The sequence below is a fragment of the Cetorhinus maximus genome, chromosome 11 (genome assembly GCF_964194155.1).
Source record: "Cetorhinus maximus chromosome 11, sCetMax3.hap1.1, whole genome shotgun sequence".
Taxonomy (NCBI): domain Eukaryota; kingdom Metazoa; phylum Chordata; class Chondrichthyes; order Lamniformes; family Cetorhinidae; genus Cetorhinus; species Cetorhinus maximus.
This window is the reverse complement of record NC_135889.1, coordinates 117772588-117794622: the sequence shown is the minus strand read 5'-3', so window position 1 is coordinate 117794622 and position 22035 is coordinate 117772588. Positions and strand designations below refer to the sequence as shown.

General features: G+C 43.2%; 1 protein-coding gene across 2 annotated transcripts in view; it reads left to right on the top strand.

Annotated features, from left to right (window-relative positions):
• Window positions 1-700: 700 nt before the first annotated feature.
• The window catches only part of iqcb1 (IQ motif containing B1), a 48567-nt gene continuing 27232 nt past the window's right edge, over window positions 701-22035 (top strand). The window contains exons 1-5 of one of the 2 annotated variants that reach the window (XM_078552647.1): window positions 701-747; window positions 2511-2626; window positions 8889-9051; window positions 11696-11825; window positions 13155-13248. In XM_078552647.1, the coding sequence (XP_078408773.1) occupies window positions 704-747; window positions 2511-2626; window positions 8889-9051; window positions 11696-11825; window positions 13155-13248 (547 nt within the window). In that variant the 5' untranslated portion in view covers window positions 701-703. The remainder of the gene's footprint in view (window positions 748-2510; window positions 2627-8888; window positions 9052-11695; window positions 11826-13154; window positions 13249-22035) is intronic. The other variant, XM_078552646.1, reaches the window with a different exon arrangement.

Below are 22035 nucleotides of genomic sequence, written 5' to 3'. Positions count from 1 at the left end.
CAGCTATGAAGAGGGACTGGATAGGCTAGGGTTTGTTTTCCTTAGAGCAGAGAAGGCTGAGGGGGGACCTGATAGAGGTGTACAAAATTATGAGGGGCACAGATAGGAAGAAACTTTTCCCCTTAGCGGAGGTGTCAATAACCAGGGGGCATAAATTTAAGGTAGGGGGCAGGAAGTTTAGAGGGAAGATTTTTTTCACTCAGAAGGTGGTGGGAATCTGGAACACGCTGCCTGAGGGGGTGGTAGAGGCAGGAACCCTCACAACATTTAAGAAGTATTTAGATGAGCACTTGAAACGCCGTAGCATACGGGCCCAGTGCTTGAAAATGGGATTAGAGTAGACAGGTGCTTGATGGCCGCCATGGACACGATGGGCCGAAGGACCAGTTTCTGTGCTGTATAACTCTCTGACTCTATAATTACTACAAACCTCTCCTTGGTATGATCCAGCTCACTTCAATAACTCGGCTTTCAAAATCCCCGCCGCCGATTCGTCAGTCGCTCAGCCTTCTTTTGTAATCAGTAATCTATTAGCCTAGTTTTATATATAAAAAAAATAAAGTGTCAATAGCTTACCTCGGAGGGTGTGTTTATGTTTTGGCTGTCGGCGGGTGGAGGATGTGTCGAATGTGCTGATGTGAAGCCGAGGGTTTGGCGTTGCCCTGGGAAACCGGCTGCGGTTCTCGAGGGGCCTGGGGGAAGGATGGCTGGAGCGGGCCGGCGGTCAGACCCCGGCCTGGACACCGGGTAGGGCAAGGGAGAGGGTTTCCCAGGCTCGTTCGCCGCGGGATGATTTTTATCCCCCCCACCCCTCCGCCTCTAGGACCGTCTGGCCCGAGTTTCACTGCGAATTTCGGGCGTTTCTTTTAGGCGGGATTATCATCTCCTCCTCCTCCTCCTCCTCCTGTGTTGATAGAAACAAATCCGGCTTTTTCCCTTTGCAAATCTACCCCGCAAATATTTAACACTTTGCTGTTATGTTTATGGTGGAGGCGGATTCAACCTTGGTTTTCAAATTAAGGGTATTGGATAAGCCCCTGCCTAAATAAAGAGAGAAGAATCTGGCAGGGTCAGAGGAAGAGTGCGACCAGCTAATTTGGTCTTCGGGTGGAGCTGGAATGGGCTCGATGGCCCAAATGGCCTGCTGGACCTCTATTATTGTACATAGTACATCCTCAGCATGCCCCAAAACATCCAGCCTGTGTGGGAAGGTCATACGTTCCCTCCGTGATCTCAGTGCGGAATCTGGAAGGGGAGACTTGCATTAGTATGACCACAGGATGTCCCAAGGAGCTTTACAGCCAATTAAGTACTTTTTGAAGTGTAGTCACTGTTGTAATGTAGGAAACACGTCAGCCAATATGTACACAGCGGGCTCCCATTATCACATGATGTTGATAATGGCCAGATAATCTATTTTTTTGTTGTGTTGATTGAGGGATAAATATTGCTCAGGCGAGTGGAGATAATTCCCCTGCTCTTCTTTGAAATAGTATCATGAGATCTGAGAGGACAGACAGCATCTCAATGCAATGTTTCATCCAAAAGATAGCTCCTCAGACCGTGCAGCACCCCCTCCAGTACTGCACGGGAGTGTCAGTATAGATTTTGTTCTCAAGTTTTGGGACTCAGACAAGAGCCTGCCTACTGAGTCTACTCCTGACTCCGAGAAGAGAGTCTACCCTCAGAGCTAAGGATAGGCATTCCAGCCAATTATCCATGGCGTTGCTGGAGGCGAGCCCAAGTCCAAGAAGGAAAGGATTTGCATTTATATAGAGCCTTTCACATCCTCAAGAAATCCTCAAGACGATTCGTGCCTAAACGGGAAGATCATAGGTTTGATGCCTTTTGAGCATGGTTGGCATCAGAAGTCCTTGCAAAATGCAAATGTTAAATTACCTGGGAAATTATTTTGCTTTAGGTGGTTCAACCAGAACCCATGAGGAGAATGTTTAGTGCTGTCCAATGTCACCCCCACTGGCCTATGTCAAATGGATTAGAGACATAGGGCTTTTAGAACACAGAAGGAGGTCATTTGGCCCATCGAGTCCATGCCAGCTCTCTAGAGCAATCCAGTCTATCCCAATCCCTCGCTCTTTCCCCATAATCCTGCAAGTTCATTTCCCTCAAGTGCTCATCCAATTTCCTTTTCAAATCAAGAATTGTCTGTGCTTCCACCAACCTTGTAGGCTGTCTATTCCTGGCCATTAGTACTTGTTGTGATTAAAAAAGAAACGGTTCTTTTTCACATACCCCCTGCATCTCTTGCCCAAAACTTTAAATCTATGTCCCCAGTAGAATATATAGTTTGGAATGACCAGGAATCAAACCCAGGTCTCCCATGTGGTGGGAGGGAGGGTGAGAATTCTAACCCCAAACCACTAATTCTTCCAGCTCATATGATGGATAAGGAATCATTAAGTATTATGTTTTGGATTTTATGCTGTGAACATTTATACTGAATTTTTCACTGAACATAGTATCTCTCTTATTTTGTGCTAAATGATTAGGGGTGCAGCCACAGATAGTTTGGATGAAGGAGTGAATTCCCAAATTTTTAACTTGGCAGCTGAAGTTGCAGAAAGCTCAAATGATAAGATCCCAACCCTGCTGCTCAAGTTGAAAGGTAGGAAATTGTTTAAATTATTACAGAATCAAGCATCCTTGGGTCTTCTTATATCTTTAACCCTTCAATTGCCCTTCCTTCAGCTCTCCAGGAATTGCTGCCTCTAGCTGGAGTAAGGTGAAGACCTTGACATTACCTTCCAGTGTGGTATCCAAGTATGGCAGCTTTCATTCATATGTGAGTGCAAATAGTGGGTGTAGTCCTATCTATTTAGTAGGATAATGATAGATTTTAAGAGGACATTACAGGCTGGTGGAATGGGCGGACACATGGCAGATGAAAGTTAATACAGAGAAGTGGTACATTTTGGAAGTTTGAGGGGAAGCAATATAAAATAAAGGATGCAATTCTAAAAGGTGTGCATGAACAGAAAGACCTGGGGATAAATGTGCACAAATCATTGAAGTTGGCAGGGCAGTTTGAGAAAGTGGTTAAAAAAGGCACACAGGATCCTGAGCTTCATAAATAAAGGCATAGAGTACAAAAACGGGGAAGTTATGCTAAACCTTTATCCTCCATTGAAATCTTGTGTCCAATTCTGGGAACAGGACAGGTTTGGAGGCAGGTTAGGAGAAGTGGCAGATGGAATACAACATGGGGAAGTGTGAGGTCATGCACTTTGGTAGGAAGAATAGAGGAATAGACTATTTTCTAAATGGGGAGAGAATTCAGAAATCTGGAGTGCAAAGGGACTTGGGAGTCCTAGTCCAGGATTCTCTTAAGGTTAACTTGCAGGTGGAATTGGTAGTTAGGAAGGCAAATGCAATGTTGGCATTTATTTCGTGAGGACTAGAATATAAAAGCAGGGATGTGCTGCTGAGGCTTTATAAGGCTCTGGTCAGACCACATTTAGAATATCGTGAGCAATTTTGGGCCCCGTATCTCAGGAAGGATGTGCTGGCCCTGGAGAGGGTCCAGAGGAGGTTCACGAGAACGATCCCAGGAATGAAAGGCTTAACATATGAGGAACGTTTGAGGACTCTGGGTCTATACTCGATGGAGTTTAGAAGGATGAGAGGGGATCTGATTGAAAGTTACAGAATACTGAAAGGCCTGGATAGAGTGGACGTGGGGAAGATGTTTCCATTAGTAGGAGAAACTAGGTCCTTTAGAGTAAAGGGAAGACCTTTTAGAACAGAGATGAGGAGAAACTTCTTTAGCCAGAGAGTGGTGAATCTATGGAATTCATTGCCACAGAAGGCTGTGGAGGCCAGGTCATTGAGTGTATTTAAGACCGAGATAGATAGGTTCTTGATTGGGAAGGGGATCAAAGGTTACGGGGAGAAGGCGGGAGAATGGGGTTGAGAAACTTATCAGCCATGATTGAATGGCGGAGCAGACTCGATGGGCTGAATGGCCTAATTTCTGTTCCTATGTCTTATGGTCTAACTGCACTTGAGAACATGAAGGCTTCAGAGGGGGTGCGGAAAAGATTTACAAGAATGGTTCCAGGGATGAGGGGCTTTAGTTATGTGGATAGATTGGAGAAGTTGGGGTTGCTCTCGTTGGAGAAGAGAAGACTGAGAGGAAATTTGATAGAGGTGTTCAAAATCATGAGGGTAGATAGGGAGAAACTGTTCTCACTGACGGAAGTTTTTGTAGCAGTAAAACAGGTACGGTGTCAATCAGCCTCCAGGCCATTTTGTAGTTAGGATGATGTCATAGTCTGTGTAGTTGAAGCCTTATTTGAAATTAAAAACTGAAAAATGCTGGATCTATTCAGAATCTGCCAAACATCAACCTGTCTTTTTACTCTGCAGGTGTAATTTAAGCATTTGCATGTTTTGCAATGTATTCTTGCCTCAACCCAATGCTAATTTGGAACATACTCTACCATATATGATTAAAATGAAATGCTGGAGATTCAAAATTTAAAAAAAGAGAAAATGCTGCAAATGTAAAGCTGGGCCATCAGCAACAATAAAGACAAAAGGCAATAACTTGCATTTATATAATGCCTTTAAAGCAGTGCTATGTTCCAAAAATGCTTCACAGGAGCATTATCAAACAAAATTTTGACACTGAGTCACCTTTTTCAGCTCAAAGAGTCATATGAGCTCAAAACATTAGCTCTGTTTCTCTCTCCACAGATGCTGCCAGTGTTATGACACAGCAGTTTGTAAAGGCTGAGTTATTTAAAATCCCAGAGGGAAGCTTTAAACAACTGTCATAACCTATATTTTCAATTGGTATGTTTGAGGTGCAACTCTGAATTCAAAAATGAACCCACCAAGCCTCCAGAGGTTTTTATATCAAACTAAATGAGACATTTATTAATTTACAACAAATTAAACACATATAGATGGCTACAAATTACTACTATCATAACTTTTTAACAAATTTCTAGATTAATCTCTGCTAAGGCAACAATAACCAATAGACTTAAACAGACACCAGGCAAAGCATTTTTCACCTTACGAACTCAAAACGAGGTTCCTTTCAATTTGTTCCTTTGCAGACAGTTGTAAGCTTACAGGCATAGATCTTACATGCCTCTGACCTGTACACACAAAACTCACACCCCTTCCACCTTTTGTTTATGATGTCTTTTGCGATCTCTCCTTTGCCTCCACCTATCACTGGCCTTCTATCCAGCTTCATCTGTCCCACGCCCCTTAAACAGTATATATTTCAACACATTTCTACTTCTCTTTAGTTCTTAAGAAGAGTCATCTGGACTCAAAACGTTAACTCTGTCCTTCTCTCCACAGATGCTGTCAGACCTGCAGAGTTTTTCCAGCAATTTTTGTTTTTGTTTCAGATATCCAGCATCCACAGTATTTAGCTTTTATCCTTTCTGTTATACCTAGCCTTCCCTTTGAATGCAAATTCTCACTGTATCACCAGGCCCTTTAAACTCCATCTCTTCTAACAATAAAACCCCTTTCAATTTTATCAGTAATGTAAACATCTTGCTTGGTGCAAGATTTCACCCCCAGTCTTTGAATGCTCTATTTAAAAATGCAAATTGCCTCCATGTTATCTAATTACCATTTCAAACCTACTTCTTTCTATGCCTCAAAGCACCCAGACTAACTGGCTTTAATCCAATTAATACACCACACACACTAAACCTCTATTAAAAAAATATTCCAATAACATTATATATATTAATATAATTTCTTGACAGCAGACCTGCTGAATTTTTCCAGCATTTTCTGTTTTTATTTCAGATTTCCAGCATCCGCAGTATTTTGCTTTTATTCCAGAGCTCAAGGTCTAGGCAACCATAAACACAGCCGCCAATAGTGCAGTAATGAAAATCGGGTGCACAAGAGGCCAAAATTGGAGCAGCATAAAGATGTCAAAGCGTTGTCGGGCTAGAGGAGGTTACAGAAATAAGGAGGAATGAGGCCATTGCAGGGAAGAGAATTTTAGGATTGAGGCATTGCTCGAGCGGAATGGGAACCAAGTAAGTGAATAAACACAGGGGATGATGGGTAAACAGGACTTGGTGTGAGTTTGGCTAGCAGCAGAATTTTGATGAGCTCAAGTTTATGATAGGTGGAATGCTTACATCTGGAGATAATAGAGGCATGAGTGAAAGTTTCAGCAGCAGATGGGCTGAGACAATGTTATGGAGGTGGAAGTCAATGGCCTTGGTGATGGAAGGGATATGTGGATGAAAGTTTAATTTAGGTGTATTGATGCTGTGCCTGAACTCATCTTTCCTATGATAATTTGTCATAATTTCTCATCATGAAGTGAAAGGTGTGCTGTTTTAAAACAGGCAGCAGGTACACCATCATACATGGCCATTTTCTGTATCTAGTGCCAGCAGTCCAGGGAGGTGTCAGCTGTGGCTCAGTTCATAGCACCTTCGCCTTTGAATCAGAGGGTTGTGGGTTCATGTCCCACTCCTGGAAACCAAGAACTGCGATTGTACTCGAAAAGAGTTGCAATCTGTGACTCAGAAGAGTTTCTAATGCAGCAATGCCAGCTGCATAGTAAAGCCTTTTCTACTGTGCTTATTTAAGGTCCTGTCAGAATGACTCACCCTTACCATCATAAAACTGCCTTGCCCTGTAGCAACATGACATTTTCTTTATCCTCACCAGCCATTCATGTGGCTTCTCAGATTGCCAGTTTACATCCAATTTGTGTCAGATGAGTGGCAACTTCCTGCCAGACACTCGGGTTACTAAAAGGTTGACTGGGACCATTCAGGCTCATTTCACTTACAATTGCTGCGGCCGACAGAAAGAGGAGAGCTTTCAACACTTGAGTCTAAATTGAAACTGAGACCTGCGCTCTATTCCTAAATTTCTAATCCTTCAGCTTCCCTGAACCGGAATTTTCCAGCCCCTCATGCCAATGGGATCTTCCGGTTCCACCGATGTGAACGGAGATTTCAATGGCTCACCGGCCCTGCCACAGGGGATTGGAAAATTCCGGCCTATGTCTTTGAACTTTGTCTATAGCTGTATTTATTGGGTTTTCAAGGGAGTTAATTCATTTTTCCAATGCTCTCTGACTGGCCTCTCACCTTGCACCTGTGGTAAACTTAAGCTTATTCAATCTAATGCAGACGGAGTCCTGTTCATCCATTGCCTGTTGTGCTTGCTGGCATATTTGCTCCCCGTCTGGCAGTTTTTAAAATTCTCCTTGTTTTAAATTCCCTCCATCACCTTACCCTTTCCATTTCTTTGTAGCCTTCTCCAGCCCTACATCCCTCTGAGATCTCTTCGCTGCTTCAATTGTGGCCTCTTGTACATCCCAAATTTTCATCCGTCCATCATTGCTGGCTGTGCAACCAGCTGCTGAGGTCCCAAGCTTTGAAATTCCCTCTCTGCCTCTCTCAACCTCTCTATACTCCTTTGAGATACCCCTTTCAATCTGCCTCTTTGACCAAAAGCTTTTGGTCACCTCTCCAGACGTATATAGTGTATAGAGACTTCAGTGCAACAAACCAACTGAAGTGCGGATGAAATCAGTATTGCAGGAACCTTAAATTTTGGGGTCCAATTAGTATTAGTTCAGAACTAAGACCAGATTACTAAGTACAGTGCAGTTTCAAATATAAATCTTTATTGCAGGTAGCACTGATGGAAGGCTTACTGCAGCTTTTTTTTCAAGTTACAGCAAGATATTGAGACAAATTCTACTGGATAAATGCTACTTTTGAAAGTATTTTAATAATTTGATGTGGCTTAGAGATAAATATATTTTATTTCAATCCTGCGATGTTTTACTATGTTAAAGGTGCTATATAAATGCTAGTTTTGATGTTTATTTGAAATGCCACTTAGCACATTTACATACATATTTTATGAAGCCATTGTATGTCTAACTGCATTTGTTATACTTAATGAGTCAATTGTCTTTTCTGGAATGCATTCAGGTTTTTACTTGAAATGTGCATTTCCAGAATATTTTAGGCAGTCATTATACCTTTGAATTTCAGTGCTGGCGGGAATATGCATTCAGGGGCTGGATTTTCCCCAGCTGCCATGTTTGAAGGCAGGAAGGGGCTCATAAAATGCATCATGAGCTTCCCACTGCCTTCCCGTCCGCCACCGACCTGCCTGCCATTTTACGGGGAGCAGTGGAGGTGTCAGATGGCCAGCCCGTCCTTGGGCCTATTGAGCCCTTGTGGCCACTTAAATGCCTCACCCGCCCCCACTGCTATTTTATCAGCAACCGGGGGAGGCTCACACCACATGGGAAGCCTGGCAGCTTTTACTAGGTGAGCTAGTGTCGGACAAAGTGGGGGAGGAGGAACCTCCCTGTGCCCATTGGAGCCACCCCTGCCCCTGCACCACAAGTTCATACCCTCCCCCTTTAACCCTCTACTCCTGGCCCTCTCAAACCCAGCCCACCACCCACCTTGCTGGGGTCTGCCAGCCAGGGCCTGCAGATACACTTACCGGCCTCCATAACCTCCTCTTCTTTGGGGACTGGCCCCTTCTTTGCGTGGCTATTCTTGGACAGGGAGCAATGCATGTCAGGAAGGTTTGAGGCAGTTTTGACCTTGGATTCTAGACATCACAAAGACCTGGAATGGGTGGTGAGAAGGCCCTGCTAATGAGTTGTCAGGTCAGTTGAGGTTGATGGAGATGAGTACAAGTAAAGTATAGACTTCAAGGTTTTGCTGTGAAAGCTGCAATAATAGTGCTCAGGGCAACAAACTTATTTTTAATAGCCTTCTGAATCTGTTAAGATCAAATCAAAGTTAAGATGTTTTTTAAATTGTGTTGAGATATTGTTTCTGGTGTTACATTTAACCCATTCTCCTTTCAACTTTGTCATGTGTCTTTTACAGAAATCCTGAACGGACCTCCCTTAGGGAGCAAAGAGTTACAGAAGTTAAAAGAGGATATTTATTATTATGACCTAATTCAATATTGTGTACTCGTGCTTAGACAGGACTACAACAACATCCCAGGAAGCTGGTCCACGGCTGTAGAGTTGGCGGAGATAGTCAGGTAAAGCCACAATCGCTATTCCGCTCAACATTGCTTTTGTCGTTCTGGTTCAGAAGAAGGTAATTCTGTTCCAACACGTTTCCACAGAAAGAATTTAAGAGAATGTTTCAGATAAATGTTTAAACCAAAGTGCTTTCTTTCAAAAAAAAAATCACTGAAACGTAAGATCTTTTCAAATACAAAGGAGGTAAAAATTAGCACCTCACCAAAGACTGAAAACTGTAATAAAAACAGAAAATGCTGGAAAAACTCAGCAGGCCTGGCAGCATCTGTGGAAAGAGGAACAGAGTTAACGTTTCGAGTCCGTATGGCTCTTCTTCAGAACTGAAAACTGTCAGTGATTTATTGGATTCAGTAACCATTGAATACCTCACACCCATTATGTCAGGAAGTCTTGGATGTTTTGCAGTGGGTGTCTTTTTTTCATTCTATCATGGGTTGTGGGCATCTCTGTCAATGCCAGCATTTGTTGCCCATCCCTAATTGCCATTGAGAAAGTGGTGAGCCACCTTCTTGAACCGCTGCAGTCCATGTGGTGCAGGTACAATCCACAGTGCTGCTGAGAAGGGAGTTCCAGGAGTTTGATGCCATGACAGCGAAGGAACGACGATATGTTTCCAAGTCAGGATGGTGAGTGACTTGGAGGGTAACGTCCAGGTGTTGGTGTTCTCATGTATCTGCTGCCCTTGTCCTTCTCGATGGTAGTGGTCATGAGTTTGGAAGGTACTGTCGAAAGAGGCATAGTGAATTCCAGCAGTTCACCTTGTAAATGGTACACACCGCTGCCACTGTGCGTCAGTGGGGAAGGGAGTGAATGTTTGTGGATGGGATGCTAATCAAGCAGGCTGCTTTGTTCTGGATGGTGCCGAGCTTCTTGAGTGTTGTTGGAGCTGCAGTCTTCCAGGCAAGTGGAGAGTATTCCATCGCACTCCTGACTTGTGCCTTTTTGATGATGGGCGGGCTTTGGGGAGTCAGGAGATGAGTTACTCGCTGAGGATCCCTAGCCTCCGACCTGCTCTTGTAGCTACCGTATTTATATGGCTAGTCCAGTTCAATTTCTGGTTCATATTATCCCCAGGATGTTGATAGTGGGGGATTCAGTGATGGTAATGCCATTGAATATCATGGGGAGATGGTTAGATTCTCTCTTGTCGGAGTTGGTCATTGCCTGGCACTTGTATGGCACGAATGTTACTTGCCACTTGTCAACCCAAGCCTGGATATTGTCCAGGTCTTGCTGCATTTGGAAATGGACTGCTTCAGTTTCTGAGGAGTCGCGAATGATGCTGAACATTGTGCAATCATCAGCGAACATCCCCACTTCTGACCTTATGATGGAAGGAAGGTCACTGATGAAGCAATGGAAAATAATTGGGTCTAGAACACTACCATGAGGAACTCCTATAGCGATGTCCTGGAACTGAGATGATTGACCTCCAACAACCACAACCATTTTCCTTTGTGCTAGGTATGACTCCAACCAGCGGAGAGTTTTCCCCCGATTCCCGTTGACTCCAGTTTTGCTAGGGCTCTTTGATGCCACACTCGGTCAAATCTGCCTTGATGTCCAAGGCAGTCACCCTCACCTCACCTCTGGAGTTCAGCTCTTTTGTCTGTATTTGAACCAAGGCTATAATGTGGTCAGGAGCTAAGTGACCCTGGCAGAACCCAGGCTGAGCATCAGTGAGCAGATTATTGCTAAGCAAGTGCCGCTTGATAGCACTGTTGATGATCCCTTCTGTTACTTTACTGATGACCGAAAGTAGACTAATGGGGTGGTAAGTTGCTGAGTTGGACTTGTCCTGCTTTTCGTCTACAGGACATACCTGGACAATTTACCACATTGCTATTGTTGTAGCTGCACTGGAACAGCTTGGTTAGGGGCGCGGCAAGTTCTGAAGCACAAGTTTTCAGTATTATTGCTGGAATAGTGTCAGGGCCAATAGCCTATGCAGCATCCAGTGCCTTCAGCCATTTCCTGACATCACATGGAGTGAATCTAATTGGCTGAAGACTGGCACCTGTGATGCTGGGGATCTCTGGAGGAGGCCGAGATGGATCATCCACTGAGTTTCCATTAAGCTTCATAGGTACAATGTAGTAGGCCATAGTGGGAGTGGGGCAGTGAATTAAAATGACAAGCAACAGAAGCTCAGGGTCACACTTGCACAGAGGTGTTTAGTAGAAAAGGTCACTCAACTTGTGTTTAGTCCCCCAACGTAGGAGCACAGGTGGTTTTCTTGCTACTTGTCAAGTTACCTCAGCCAGTGGTTGTAAAGAGCTTTAACTTATATTCTTTTGATTTATAATATTGCTTGAAACTCTCTGATAGATTCATCAGCTAAACCCCTAGCTCTTAATGCTCACAGATAACCACTTGTACCATCTGAACTCTTCATTTCTGGGTCTACATTATTTCATGTAAAAAACTTGAGACTTTTGACGATAGATTACATTGTTTTTATCATTGTTAACTATCCAACTTGTCAACCTATCTGATTGCCAGAGCTAAAGATTCTTATTTGGCATAAATATCTAGTTGGATATCTAGGTTTTGCTGGATAGACACGATGCAGTGTTAAGAGCATCTATTGGAATATTTTGTAGTTTAGAGCTAACAGTAAATTGACTTGCTCCCTTTCAGCACCGCCTGTGTGGATCTGGATCCAAAGGAAGATGCTGAAGAGTTTTATGACAAAGTGCTGCCATCAGCTGCAGACAATCTGATGCTGCTGGCACGACGTCTGCAGGCTCGTTTCCTCAAGGCTGTTGAGGTAATTTATGCATATAGATTCTCTCTGTCTGCCATATTTGCATGAACTCTATTTATAAACATTCCCCACTAGTGTACAAGCTAAAGGTTTTGCTTCTGATAACGGTTTATAAGATGTGGAGCATGTAGATTGGCTGAAATTTTGTATTCACTTAGAAACAACTACAAGACAAAAAGCAGGACAAGTCCAACAACAGCACACACACACACACATCTGTCAGAAAATTCACATTCTCAAACAGAATCACACCTCTCAAGAAATATTTTACAACATCTTTTCAGTGGTTAGGAGTTTCTCCAACCTTCCTACAGCAGAGAAGGCTGAGGGGTGCCCTTATGAAAGGTTTGATAGATTAGACACAGAGCAAATGTTTCCACTTGTGGGGAAGTGTCAAACTAGAGGCCATCAATATAAGATGGTCATCAAGAAATCAAATATGGAATTCAGAAGAAACTTCTTTATCCGGAGAGTGTTGAGAATGTGGAAATCACTGCCATGTAGAGTTATTAAGGCAAATAGTATAGTTGCTTCTAAGGGGAAACCAGATAAGCATGTGAGGGAGCAGTGAATTGAGGTTTATGCTGAAAGAATTAGATAAGGAAGGATGGGAGCGGGCTCAAATGGAACATAAATGCTGGCATGGACTTGTTCGGCTGAATGACCTATTTCTGTCCTGTGTATTAGGAACATAGGAACAGGAGAAGGCCACTCAGCCTGTCGAGCCTGCTCCGCCATGCAATACGATCATGGCTGATCGAACACTTCAATCAATGGTAGCCTTTTACCTACACTATCCCCATAACCCTTTATGTTATTGTTAATCAGAAGTCTATCAACCTCTACCTTAAACATACTCAATGACTGAGCTTCCACGGCCCTCTGGGGTAGAGAATTCCAAAGATTCACAACCCACTGAGTAAAGAAATTTCTCCTCGTCTCGGTCCTAAGTGGCTTCCCTCTTATTTTGAAATTGTGTCCCCTGGTTCTAGAATCCCCAACCAGGGGAAACATTTTACCTGCGTGTACCCTGTCTATTCCTTTAAGGATTTTGTAGACTTCAATGCAATCACCTCTCATTCTTCAAAACTCTGGAGAATACAGGCCCAGTTTGGCCAATCTCTCTTCATAAGACAGTCCTGCCATCCCCGGAACAAGTCTGGTGAACCTTTGTTGCTATTCTGCATGAGCATCTTATTACTCGTTGATACTGAACTGCAATGTATGATCTGAAACAACGTTATAGAGATCACATGGAAGGAGAATGTTTTTGAGAAGTTGAATGCATCTTTCAGTGCTTGAAAAGGTTTAAAAAATTGTTCTTAATTCAAGGATAACAGCAAACAAGATTTTCTGTACTATTTCCACAATGTGACTAACTCCCTTTCCTGGCTTCTTGGTGGCCACATTCAGCTAATTCAACATGGTAAGTCAACCAGAGGTTTTGTTTTAATTGTCTTTGTAAATTGTTACTAACAGTTAAAACTTGCATATGTATAGTACTCTTAACGTAGAAAAATGTCCCAATGGATATTGTAGAAGCTTAATTGGACAAAAATGAAAAAGAGACAATAAAGGAGATATTAGGAAGAAAAATCATTTTTAGCAGTTAACGAAAGTGCAAGTTTCAAAAGATGTTTGGTACTCAAAAAGACCAATCTGCTCTGCTCCACCTCAGAGACCTGAGGCAAAACACATGCCCTGGCTGTCGCCCTTACTGCAGTTCACTGCTGTTGTGCCTGGTTTACTAATTTGGTTCATAGTGTGTTTTCATAGAATGGTTACAGCACAGAAAGAGGCAATTCAGCCCATTGTGTCTGTGCCAAATCTCTCCAAGAGCAGTTCATTCAGTGCCACTCCCCCTGCATTTTCCCCTGTAGCCCTGTAAATGTTTACACTTCAGATAATAATCCAATTCTCTTTTGGACTGAATCTGTCTCCACCATACTATCAGAATGGGGTTCAGCACTGTGCCCTTTTCTGTTTTGTGGGAAATTATGTATTAACAATTTGGACTTAAATGTAGGCATATGATTAAGATGTTTGCAGGTGATATGACAATTGGCCAAATGGTTGATAGTGAAGGAGGAAACTAGACTTCAAGAAAATATCAATGAACTGAGCAGAATTGTCAATTCAATCTGGAGATGTGTGAGTTAATGCAGCTGGGGAGGACAAAGAAGGCAAGGGAATACACAATAGATTTTTTTTCATTCATTCATGGGATGTGGGCATCGCTGGCTAGGCAAGCATTTATTGCCCATCCCCAATTGTCCTTGTTCAGAGGGCATTGCTGTGGGTCTGGAGCCAAATGTAGGCCAGACCAGGTAAGGATGGCAGATTTTCCTTCCTTAAAGGACATTAGTGAACCAGATGGATTTTTATGACAATTGGCAATGGTTTCATGGTCATCAATAGACTTAATTCCAGATTTTTATTGAATTCAAATTTCACCATTTGAACCCAGGTCCCCAGAACATTACCCTGGGTCTCTGGAATACCAGTCTAGTGATAATACCACTGTGCCTCCACCTCCCCTGAATAGGATTATAAAAGGTGAAGAGAAACAGAGGTTCAAGAAATGCATATCTATACATTTCTGAAGGTAGCAGGAGAGGTAGGTTAGGCCTTCAAGAAAGTATACGAGATATTTCCCTTTATTTGGCTGAGGCCTACAATATAAGATCAGGAAGGTTATGCTCGAGCGGTATAAAAGACTAGTTCGGCCACAGCTAGAGTACTGAATATGGTTCTGATCATCCCATTACAGGAAGGGTGTGATCACATGAGAGAGGTTACAGAAGTATGAACTATAGTGGAGTCAAGGGTTATGCGAGATAGGCAGGAAAGTGGAATTGAGGCCAAGATCAGATTTGCAATGATCTTATTGAATTGCAGAGCAGGCTTGAGGGGCCTATTCCTATTTCTTATGTTCTCATAAGAAATTTGTAATGATGGAGCCAGGATTGGAGAATTTTAGCTATGGGGAAAGAGTGGATAGACTGCATTTGTTTTCTTTGGAACAAAGGACATGGAACAGAGATTTAGGGCAGGATTTTTCAGATGGTAGGGTTTCCCCCATCGCCCAAAAATGTCAGCAGAGAGTACGTTCCTGCTGATACCGGCTGCCCCACAGCAGGTTAATGTTTGGCGGGGCATTAATTGGCTAAGGGCGAGTCTTCCACCCCCTTCTGGGGACGAGGTCCTGCCTCTATAGTCCCAGATGTGCCAGGTTCGAGGAAGAGGAGATTTTGGAAATTGGTCCTGAGTATCAGCAGGGCCTGGCTGACAGGCCCCAGGGAGGGGAGAACTGAAGGGATGGGAGTCTGTGTTTGAGAGGCCAAGGTGGGTGTTATAGGGCAGGTATGACCTGGGGGTAGGTGATTGGTGAAGTGGGATCCCGCTGATGGGTACAGGGGCCCCCAAGAGGACATCCTCCTCCCCACCCCCACTTGCCTCACACTAGCACACTGGCAGATTTGAGTGAGAGTCCTGGCCAGATTTTGACTGAAACTACCTGGGCAAGACTTTAACCTGTAGGCAATGGGTCAGAGCTTGATTGGAAAAACAATGTCTATACCCATCCTTACCTGGTCTAGCCTACATGTGACTCCAGACCCACCACAATGTCCTTAAAAATGCCCTCTAAACGAGGGCAATTAGGGATGGGCAACAAATGCTGGCCGAGCCAGTGACGCCCATATCCCATGAACAAATTTTTTTAAAAAACATATGTTTGAATAGTGCCTAAAACCTAAAAAATACGCCCCAAGTCACTTCACAGGAGCATTATAAAACAAAATACAACAGTGGCCACATAAGGAGATATTAGGTCAGATGACCAAAAGCTTGGTCAGTGAGGTAGGTTTGAAGTAGTGTCTTAAAGGCGGAAAGTGAGATAAAGAGGTGTAGAGCGTGTAAACCAAAGCTTGGAGCCTAGGCAACTGAAGGTACAACCACTAATAGCGGAGCGATTAAAATCAAAATTGCTCAATATTCCAGAATTAGAGGAGTGCAGATACCTCGGACATTGTGGGGCTGAAGGGCATTACACATAGGTTTGAGTGAGGCCATGGAGGGATTTCAAAATAAGGATGAGAATGTTGAAATCAATATGTTGCTTGACCAGGATGTTGACATTAAAATACTGGCAGCAGAGTTTCAGATGACCTCAAGTTTATGGAGGGTGCAATGTGGGTGAGTGGCCAGGAGTACATTGGCATAGTCAAGTCTGGATGTAACAAAGGCGTGAATGGGAGTTTCAGCTGCAGATGAGCTGAGAACATAAGAAATAGGAGCAGGAATAGGACATTCAGCCCATCGAGCCTGCTCCGCCATTCAATAAGATCATGATTGATCTGATTGTGGCCTTAACTGCACTTTCCTGCCTACACCCCATAACCTTTAACTTCCTTGTATATCAAAAGCCTGTCTAAATCAGCCTTGAGTATATTTAATGATCCAGCCTCCACAACTCTCGTTGGAAAAGAATTCCAAAGACTAATGACCCTCTGAGAGAAGAAATTCCTCCTCAATTCCATCTTATATGGGAGATCCTTTATTTTGAAACTATGCCCCTTAGTTCTAGATTCTCCCACTTGGGGAAACATCCTTTCAGCACCACCCTGTCAAGTCCCTTCAGAATCTTATATGTTTCAATCACATCACGACTCATTCTTCTAAACTCCAATCAGTGTAAGCCCAACCTGATCAACCTTTCCTTATAAGACAGCTCATTAAAAGAAGTAGCTACAGAGATAGTGCATGCACTGGTAGTAATCTTCCAGGAATCCTCATATTCTGGAAAGGTCCCAAACGATTGGAGAATGGCCAATGTAACAGCCTTATTCAAAAAGGGAGGGAAACAAAAAGCAAGTAACTATAGGCCAGTTAGCTTAACATCTGTCATTGGAGTCTATTATAAAGGATGTAATAGCAGAGCATTTAGAAATACATAATCTAATCAGAGTCAGCATGGCTTCATGAAGGAGAATGCCTAACAAATTTATTAGAATTCTTTGAGGAGGTAGCAAGCAGGATAGATAAAGGGGAACCAGTAGATATAATATATTTGGATTTCCAAAAGGCGTTCGATAAGGTACCATACATAAGGCTACTTAATAAGATAAGAGCCCATGGTGTTGGGGGTAGTATATTAGCATGGATAGAGGATTGGCTAACTAATAGAAGACAGAGAGTTGGGATAAGAGAGGGTACTTTCAGGATGGCAACCTGTAACTAGTGGAGTGCCACAGGGATCAGTGCTGGGGCTTCAATTATTTACAATATATATTAATGACTTGGATGAGGGAAGCGAATGTACTATCGCCAAGTTTGCGGATGACACATAAATAGGTGGGAAGGCAAGTGGTGAGGATGAAGCAAGAAGTCTACAGAGGGATATAAACAGGTTAAGTGAGTGGGCAAAAACTTGGCAGATGGAATATAATGTGGGGAAATGTGAGGTTATGCACTTTGGCAGGAAGAATAGAGGAGCTGAGTATTATTTAAATAGAAAAAGACTGCAGAAAGCCGTAGCACAGAGGGATTTGGGAGTCCTTATGCATGAATCCCAAAAAGCTAACATAGAAGTTCAGCAGGTAATAGGGAAGGCAAATGGAATGTTGACCTTTATTTCAAAGGGAATGGAGTATAAAGACAGGGAAGTCTTGCTAAAACTATACAAGGCACTAGTTAGACCACTCCTAGAATACTGTGAACAATTTTGGTCCCCTTATCTAAGGAAAGATATACTGGCATTGGAGGCAGTCCAGAGAAGGTTCACTAGGTTGATCCTGGGGATGGAGGGATTTTATGAAGAGAGGTTGAGTAGGTTGGGTCTGTACTCATTAGAGTTTAGAAGAATGAGAGGCGCCCTTATTGAAACACATAAGGTTCTTAGGGGGCTTGACAGGGTAGATGCTGAGAGATTGTTTCTCCTTGTGGGAGAGTCTAGGACTAGAGGACATAATCTCAGAGTAAGGGATCGCCCATTCAAAACAAATGGGGAGGAATTTCTTCTCTCAGAGGGCAGTGAATCGGTGGAATTCTTTACCGCAGAGGGTTGTAGAGTCTGGGTTGTTAAGTATATTCAAGGCTGAGATAGACAGATTTTTAATCAGTAAGGGAATCAAGGGAAAAGGCAGGAAAGTGGAGTTGAGGGTTATCAGATCAGCCATGATCTCATTGAATGGCGGAGCAGACTCAATGGGCCAAATAGCCTACTTCTGCTCCTGCGTCTTATGGTCATCCCAGGAATCAGCCTAGTGAACCTTCCCTGGAACTGCTTCCAATGCAAGTATATCCTTCCTTAAGTAAGGAGACCAAAACTATACACAGTACTCTAGGGGAGGTCTTACCAATACCCTGTATACTTGTAGCAAGACTTCCCTACTTTTATACTCAATACGCTTTTCAATAAAGGCCAATATTCTATTTGCCTTCCTAATTACTTGATATACCTGCATGTTAACTTTCTGTGATTCATGTACAAGGACACCCAGATCCCTCTGTACCACAGCATTCTGTAGTCTCCATTTCAATAATATTCTGATTTTCTATTCTTCCTGCCATAGTGGACAACCTCACATTTTCCCACACTATACTCCATCTGCCAAATTGTTGCCCGCTTACTTAACCTATCTAATCTCTCTGTAGACTCTTTGTATCCTCCTCACAACTTGCTTTCTTACCTATCTTTGTATCATCTGCAAATTTGGCTACAATACTTACCTTTCATCCAAGTTATTAATATAGATTGTAAGTAGCTGAGGCCCTAGCACTGATCACTGTAGCACTCTATACAATACAGCTTGCCAAAGTGAAGACGATCCATTTATCCCAACTCTCTGAGGTGAGACAGAGAGAAGTTGGGCGATGTTACCGGGGTGGAAATAGGCGGTCTTAGTGTTGGTGCAAATATGTGGTCGGAAACTCATCTTGGGGTCAAATATGACATCAAGATTGCGAACAGACTGGTTTAGTTTTAGACTGTGGCCAGGGATAGGGATGGAGTCAGCAGCTAGGGAACAGAGCTTTTTTTTTAGGAAATTGCAGCTCATCCAGTATTAAATGCCAGAGAAGCTTGATAATTTGGCAACAGTGGAGGAGTCAAGAGAGGCGATGGTGGGTAGATCTGGACATTGTCAGCATACATGATACCAGGACTTAAAGTTGTATTCCCCTGAGTTTAGGTTGAGAGATAATAGAGATTCAGTAGGCTGGGGACAGGTACTATAGCTTGGATTTTCATCCTCAAGGTGGGTGGCGAGATTCTTGAAAATGCCCAGCTAGGCCCGCCTACCTCTGGAGAAAGTGCCTGCAAAGGCAGGATTTTCATTGTCGGGGGGCGGGTGTGGGCTGCAATTGGGCCAGCTGACCTGGGAGAAAGTTTGGAGGAAGCCACGGTCTGCCAGCTGCCAAGGCAAGCTATTTAAAAGGCCTGCCTTGGTGCTGTGGGACTTTGTCCGAGTTAAAGTAAAAGCAGGAAGGCCCCCCGGTTCTCTCTCCCCACACCCCCTCATTCCATACACACTCCCCATGCACCTCCTGCTGCCACCCACACCCTGTGGCCCCTCATGCCCCCCATTCCAAGCCATGCCCTCTACCCACCCCCCTTTAGCCTTCATGCCCCCATGCCAAGCTATGTCCCCCAACTCACCCCCTTTGTCCCCTCATACCCTGCATGCCAAGCCATGGCACTCCCATGCCCATTCACCCACTATATATTGTATAGAAGCAACAAACACTATAGTGACAGTAGGATGTATAAAAGAGCTGTTAAAAAACAGTAATTCATTGATAACTTTTCTCTTACTTAAAAAAAGTAACCCCTTTTACTACAGGGCAAATTTAGACCATTTAAGGTATGAATACCTGAAACTGCAAGCACTAGAAACCTTCTAATCTTTAGTAAATAAACGTTGTGAAATTGACAGCAAAAATCAGAGAGTCAGAGCTGTCAATCGAGCAATGTTTTCTCTGGGGCTTAGGTGTTTTAGTACTCTACTGAGTGCCTGGGCTCTCAACCAAGAATACATAATGAGGCTTGGCTGGGAGCCCAGGATTCCATTAGCCTTTTGAAACACCAGCCCGCACCCTTTAAAGGCCCTGTTATAAATTGGAAAACCCAAAATGGAATCGGGAATCCCATATCAGGTCCCGGCCACCATTTTTATAGGGTTCCCAAGTCATCTCTTCTCAATGAAAAGTTATGCTATGCCCTGAGTGGGAAATTTCAGAACAAGAGAACGTAACTTTAAAATGAGAGCTAAACCATTTAGGAGTTAACTTACATAAAGGGTAATAGAAATCTTGAACTCTATTCCCTAAAAACCTGTGACCTGTGGGACATTTTGAACTTGAAATTATTAGATTTTTGTTGGGGTAAGGATGTTAATGGATATGGAGTTTGAATGCACTTCAACCATGATTAAATGATGGAACGGGCCTACTGTTTCTGAGTCCCATTTATCCAGCCTTCAGATGGTCACAGGCCTGGTTACATGTATATGCAGAAGGATTTAAATAGAAGGACGTTTGCAGTGGTAGCCCCCATGGGGCAAACGCAGTCACCCTTCTCAGCCACACTTAGTCCTGCTGCTTTAAAGACATCAGTATACCATAGTCTCTGTTAGGTCTCTGCTCCATGTTGCTAATTGCACTGAAATCTTGTCCTCCAAAATGACCTCCCCTTTAAAAAAGTGTTAAGGATCTTTAAACTCTTGCATCAACATCAGATGCCCTATTTGTAAACAGCAAGCTCTCAGTGTTGAGCATTTTCATGCCAAGGGCTGAATGTAAACCCATAAGTAGGCTTGACCTGGTGAATGCAGTGGGTCAAGCATTTTATATTGCAACAGAACAACCACAGACCTTTGAGTCCCTGTGAATATTTGCTGAGGAAACTGGAAAAAATTAAGAAGAAAGGGCCTGTATTTGGTCTGCAATAAACAACCCTAGTGCACATTGGTGTTACTAAACGGCATAGCAAGAGATTCCCAACCCCAAATCATTTATTACCTTTACTGATGTTCAGAGAAGCAGCAGAGCCTGTATAAATCAAAAATATATTTTTAAACGCCAGTTTACACTTCCACCTACCCAGATGACCTTATTCCTTTTAAGTTAATAAAAAGCTTGACTGTCAGAAAGAACACAGTAAAATCTTTATGATCCAGCATGTGGTGGGAATGGGTGGTGGCCATTAATGAAAAATGCCGGTTAACAGAAAGTTCCATTTCCCAATGGAATAGAGTGCAATATTTGCAGCATGAACTAATATGCAAGTATTCAAGAATACTTCTAAATCTTAACAGTACATTACAGCATAAATTAAAGTATAAAATAATACAGTATACAGGTATGGGTTCCCGATGACTTTGTAATTGTTTCTAGTTGTTAGAGTGATGATTCATATTAGGAGAATATGAGAAATTCCAGTTAATGGAGAATGCTCAGTAAGATAAGAGCCCGTGGTGTTAGAGGCAAGGTACTAGCATGGATAGAAGATTGGCTATCTGGCAGGAGGCAGAGAGTGGGGATAAGGGGGTCCTTCTCAGGATGGCGGCTAGTGATTAGTGGAGTTCCGCAGGGGTCAGTGTTGGGACCACAACTTTTCACTTTATACATTAATGATCTAGATGAAGGGACTGAGGGCATCCTGGCTAAGTTTGCAGATGATACAAAGATAGGTGGAGGGACGGGTAGTATTGAGGAGGCGGGGAGGCTGCAGAAGGATTTGGACAGGTTAGGAGAATGGGCAAAGAAGTGGCAGATGGAATACAACGTGGGGAAGTGTGAGGTCATGCACTTTGGTAGGAAGAATAGAGGAATAGACTATTTTCTAAATGGGGAGAGAATTCAGAAATCTGGAGTGTAAAGGGACTTGGGAGTCCTAGTCCAGGATTCTCTTAAGGTTAACTTGCAGGTTGAGTCGGTAGTTAGGAAGGCAAATGCAATGTTGGCATTTATTTCGCGAGGACTAGAATATAAAAGCAGGGATGTGCTGCTGAGGCTTTATAAAGCTCTGGTCAGACCATATTTAGAATATTGTGAGCAATTTTGGGCCCCGTATCTCAGGAAGGATGTGCTGGCCCTGGAGAGGGTCCAGAGGAGGTTCACGAGAATGATCCCAGGAATGAAAGGCTTAACATATGAGGAACGTTTGAGGACTCTGGGTCTATATTCGATGGAGTTTAGAAGGATGAGGGGG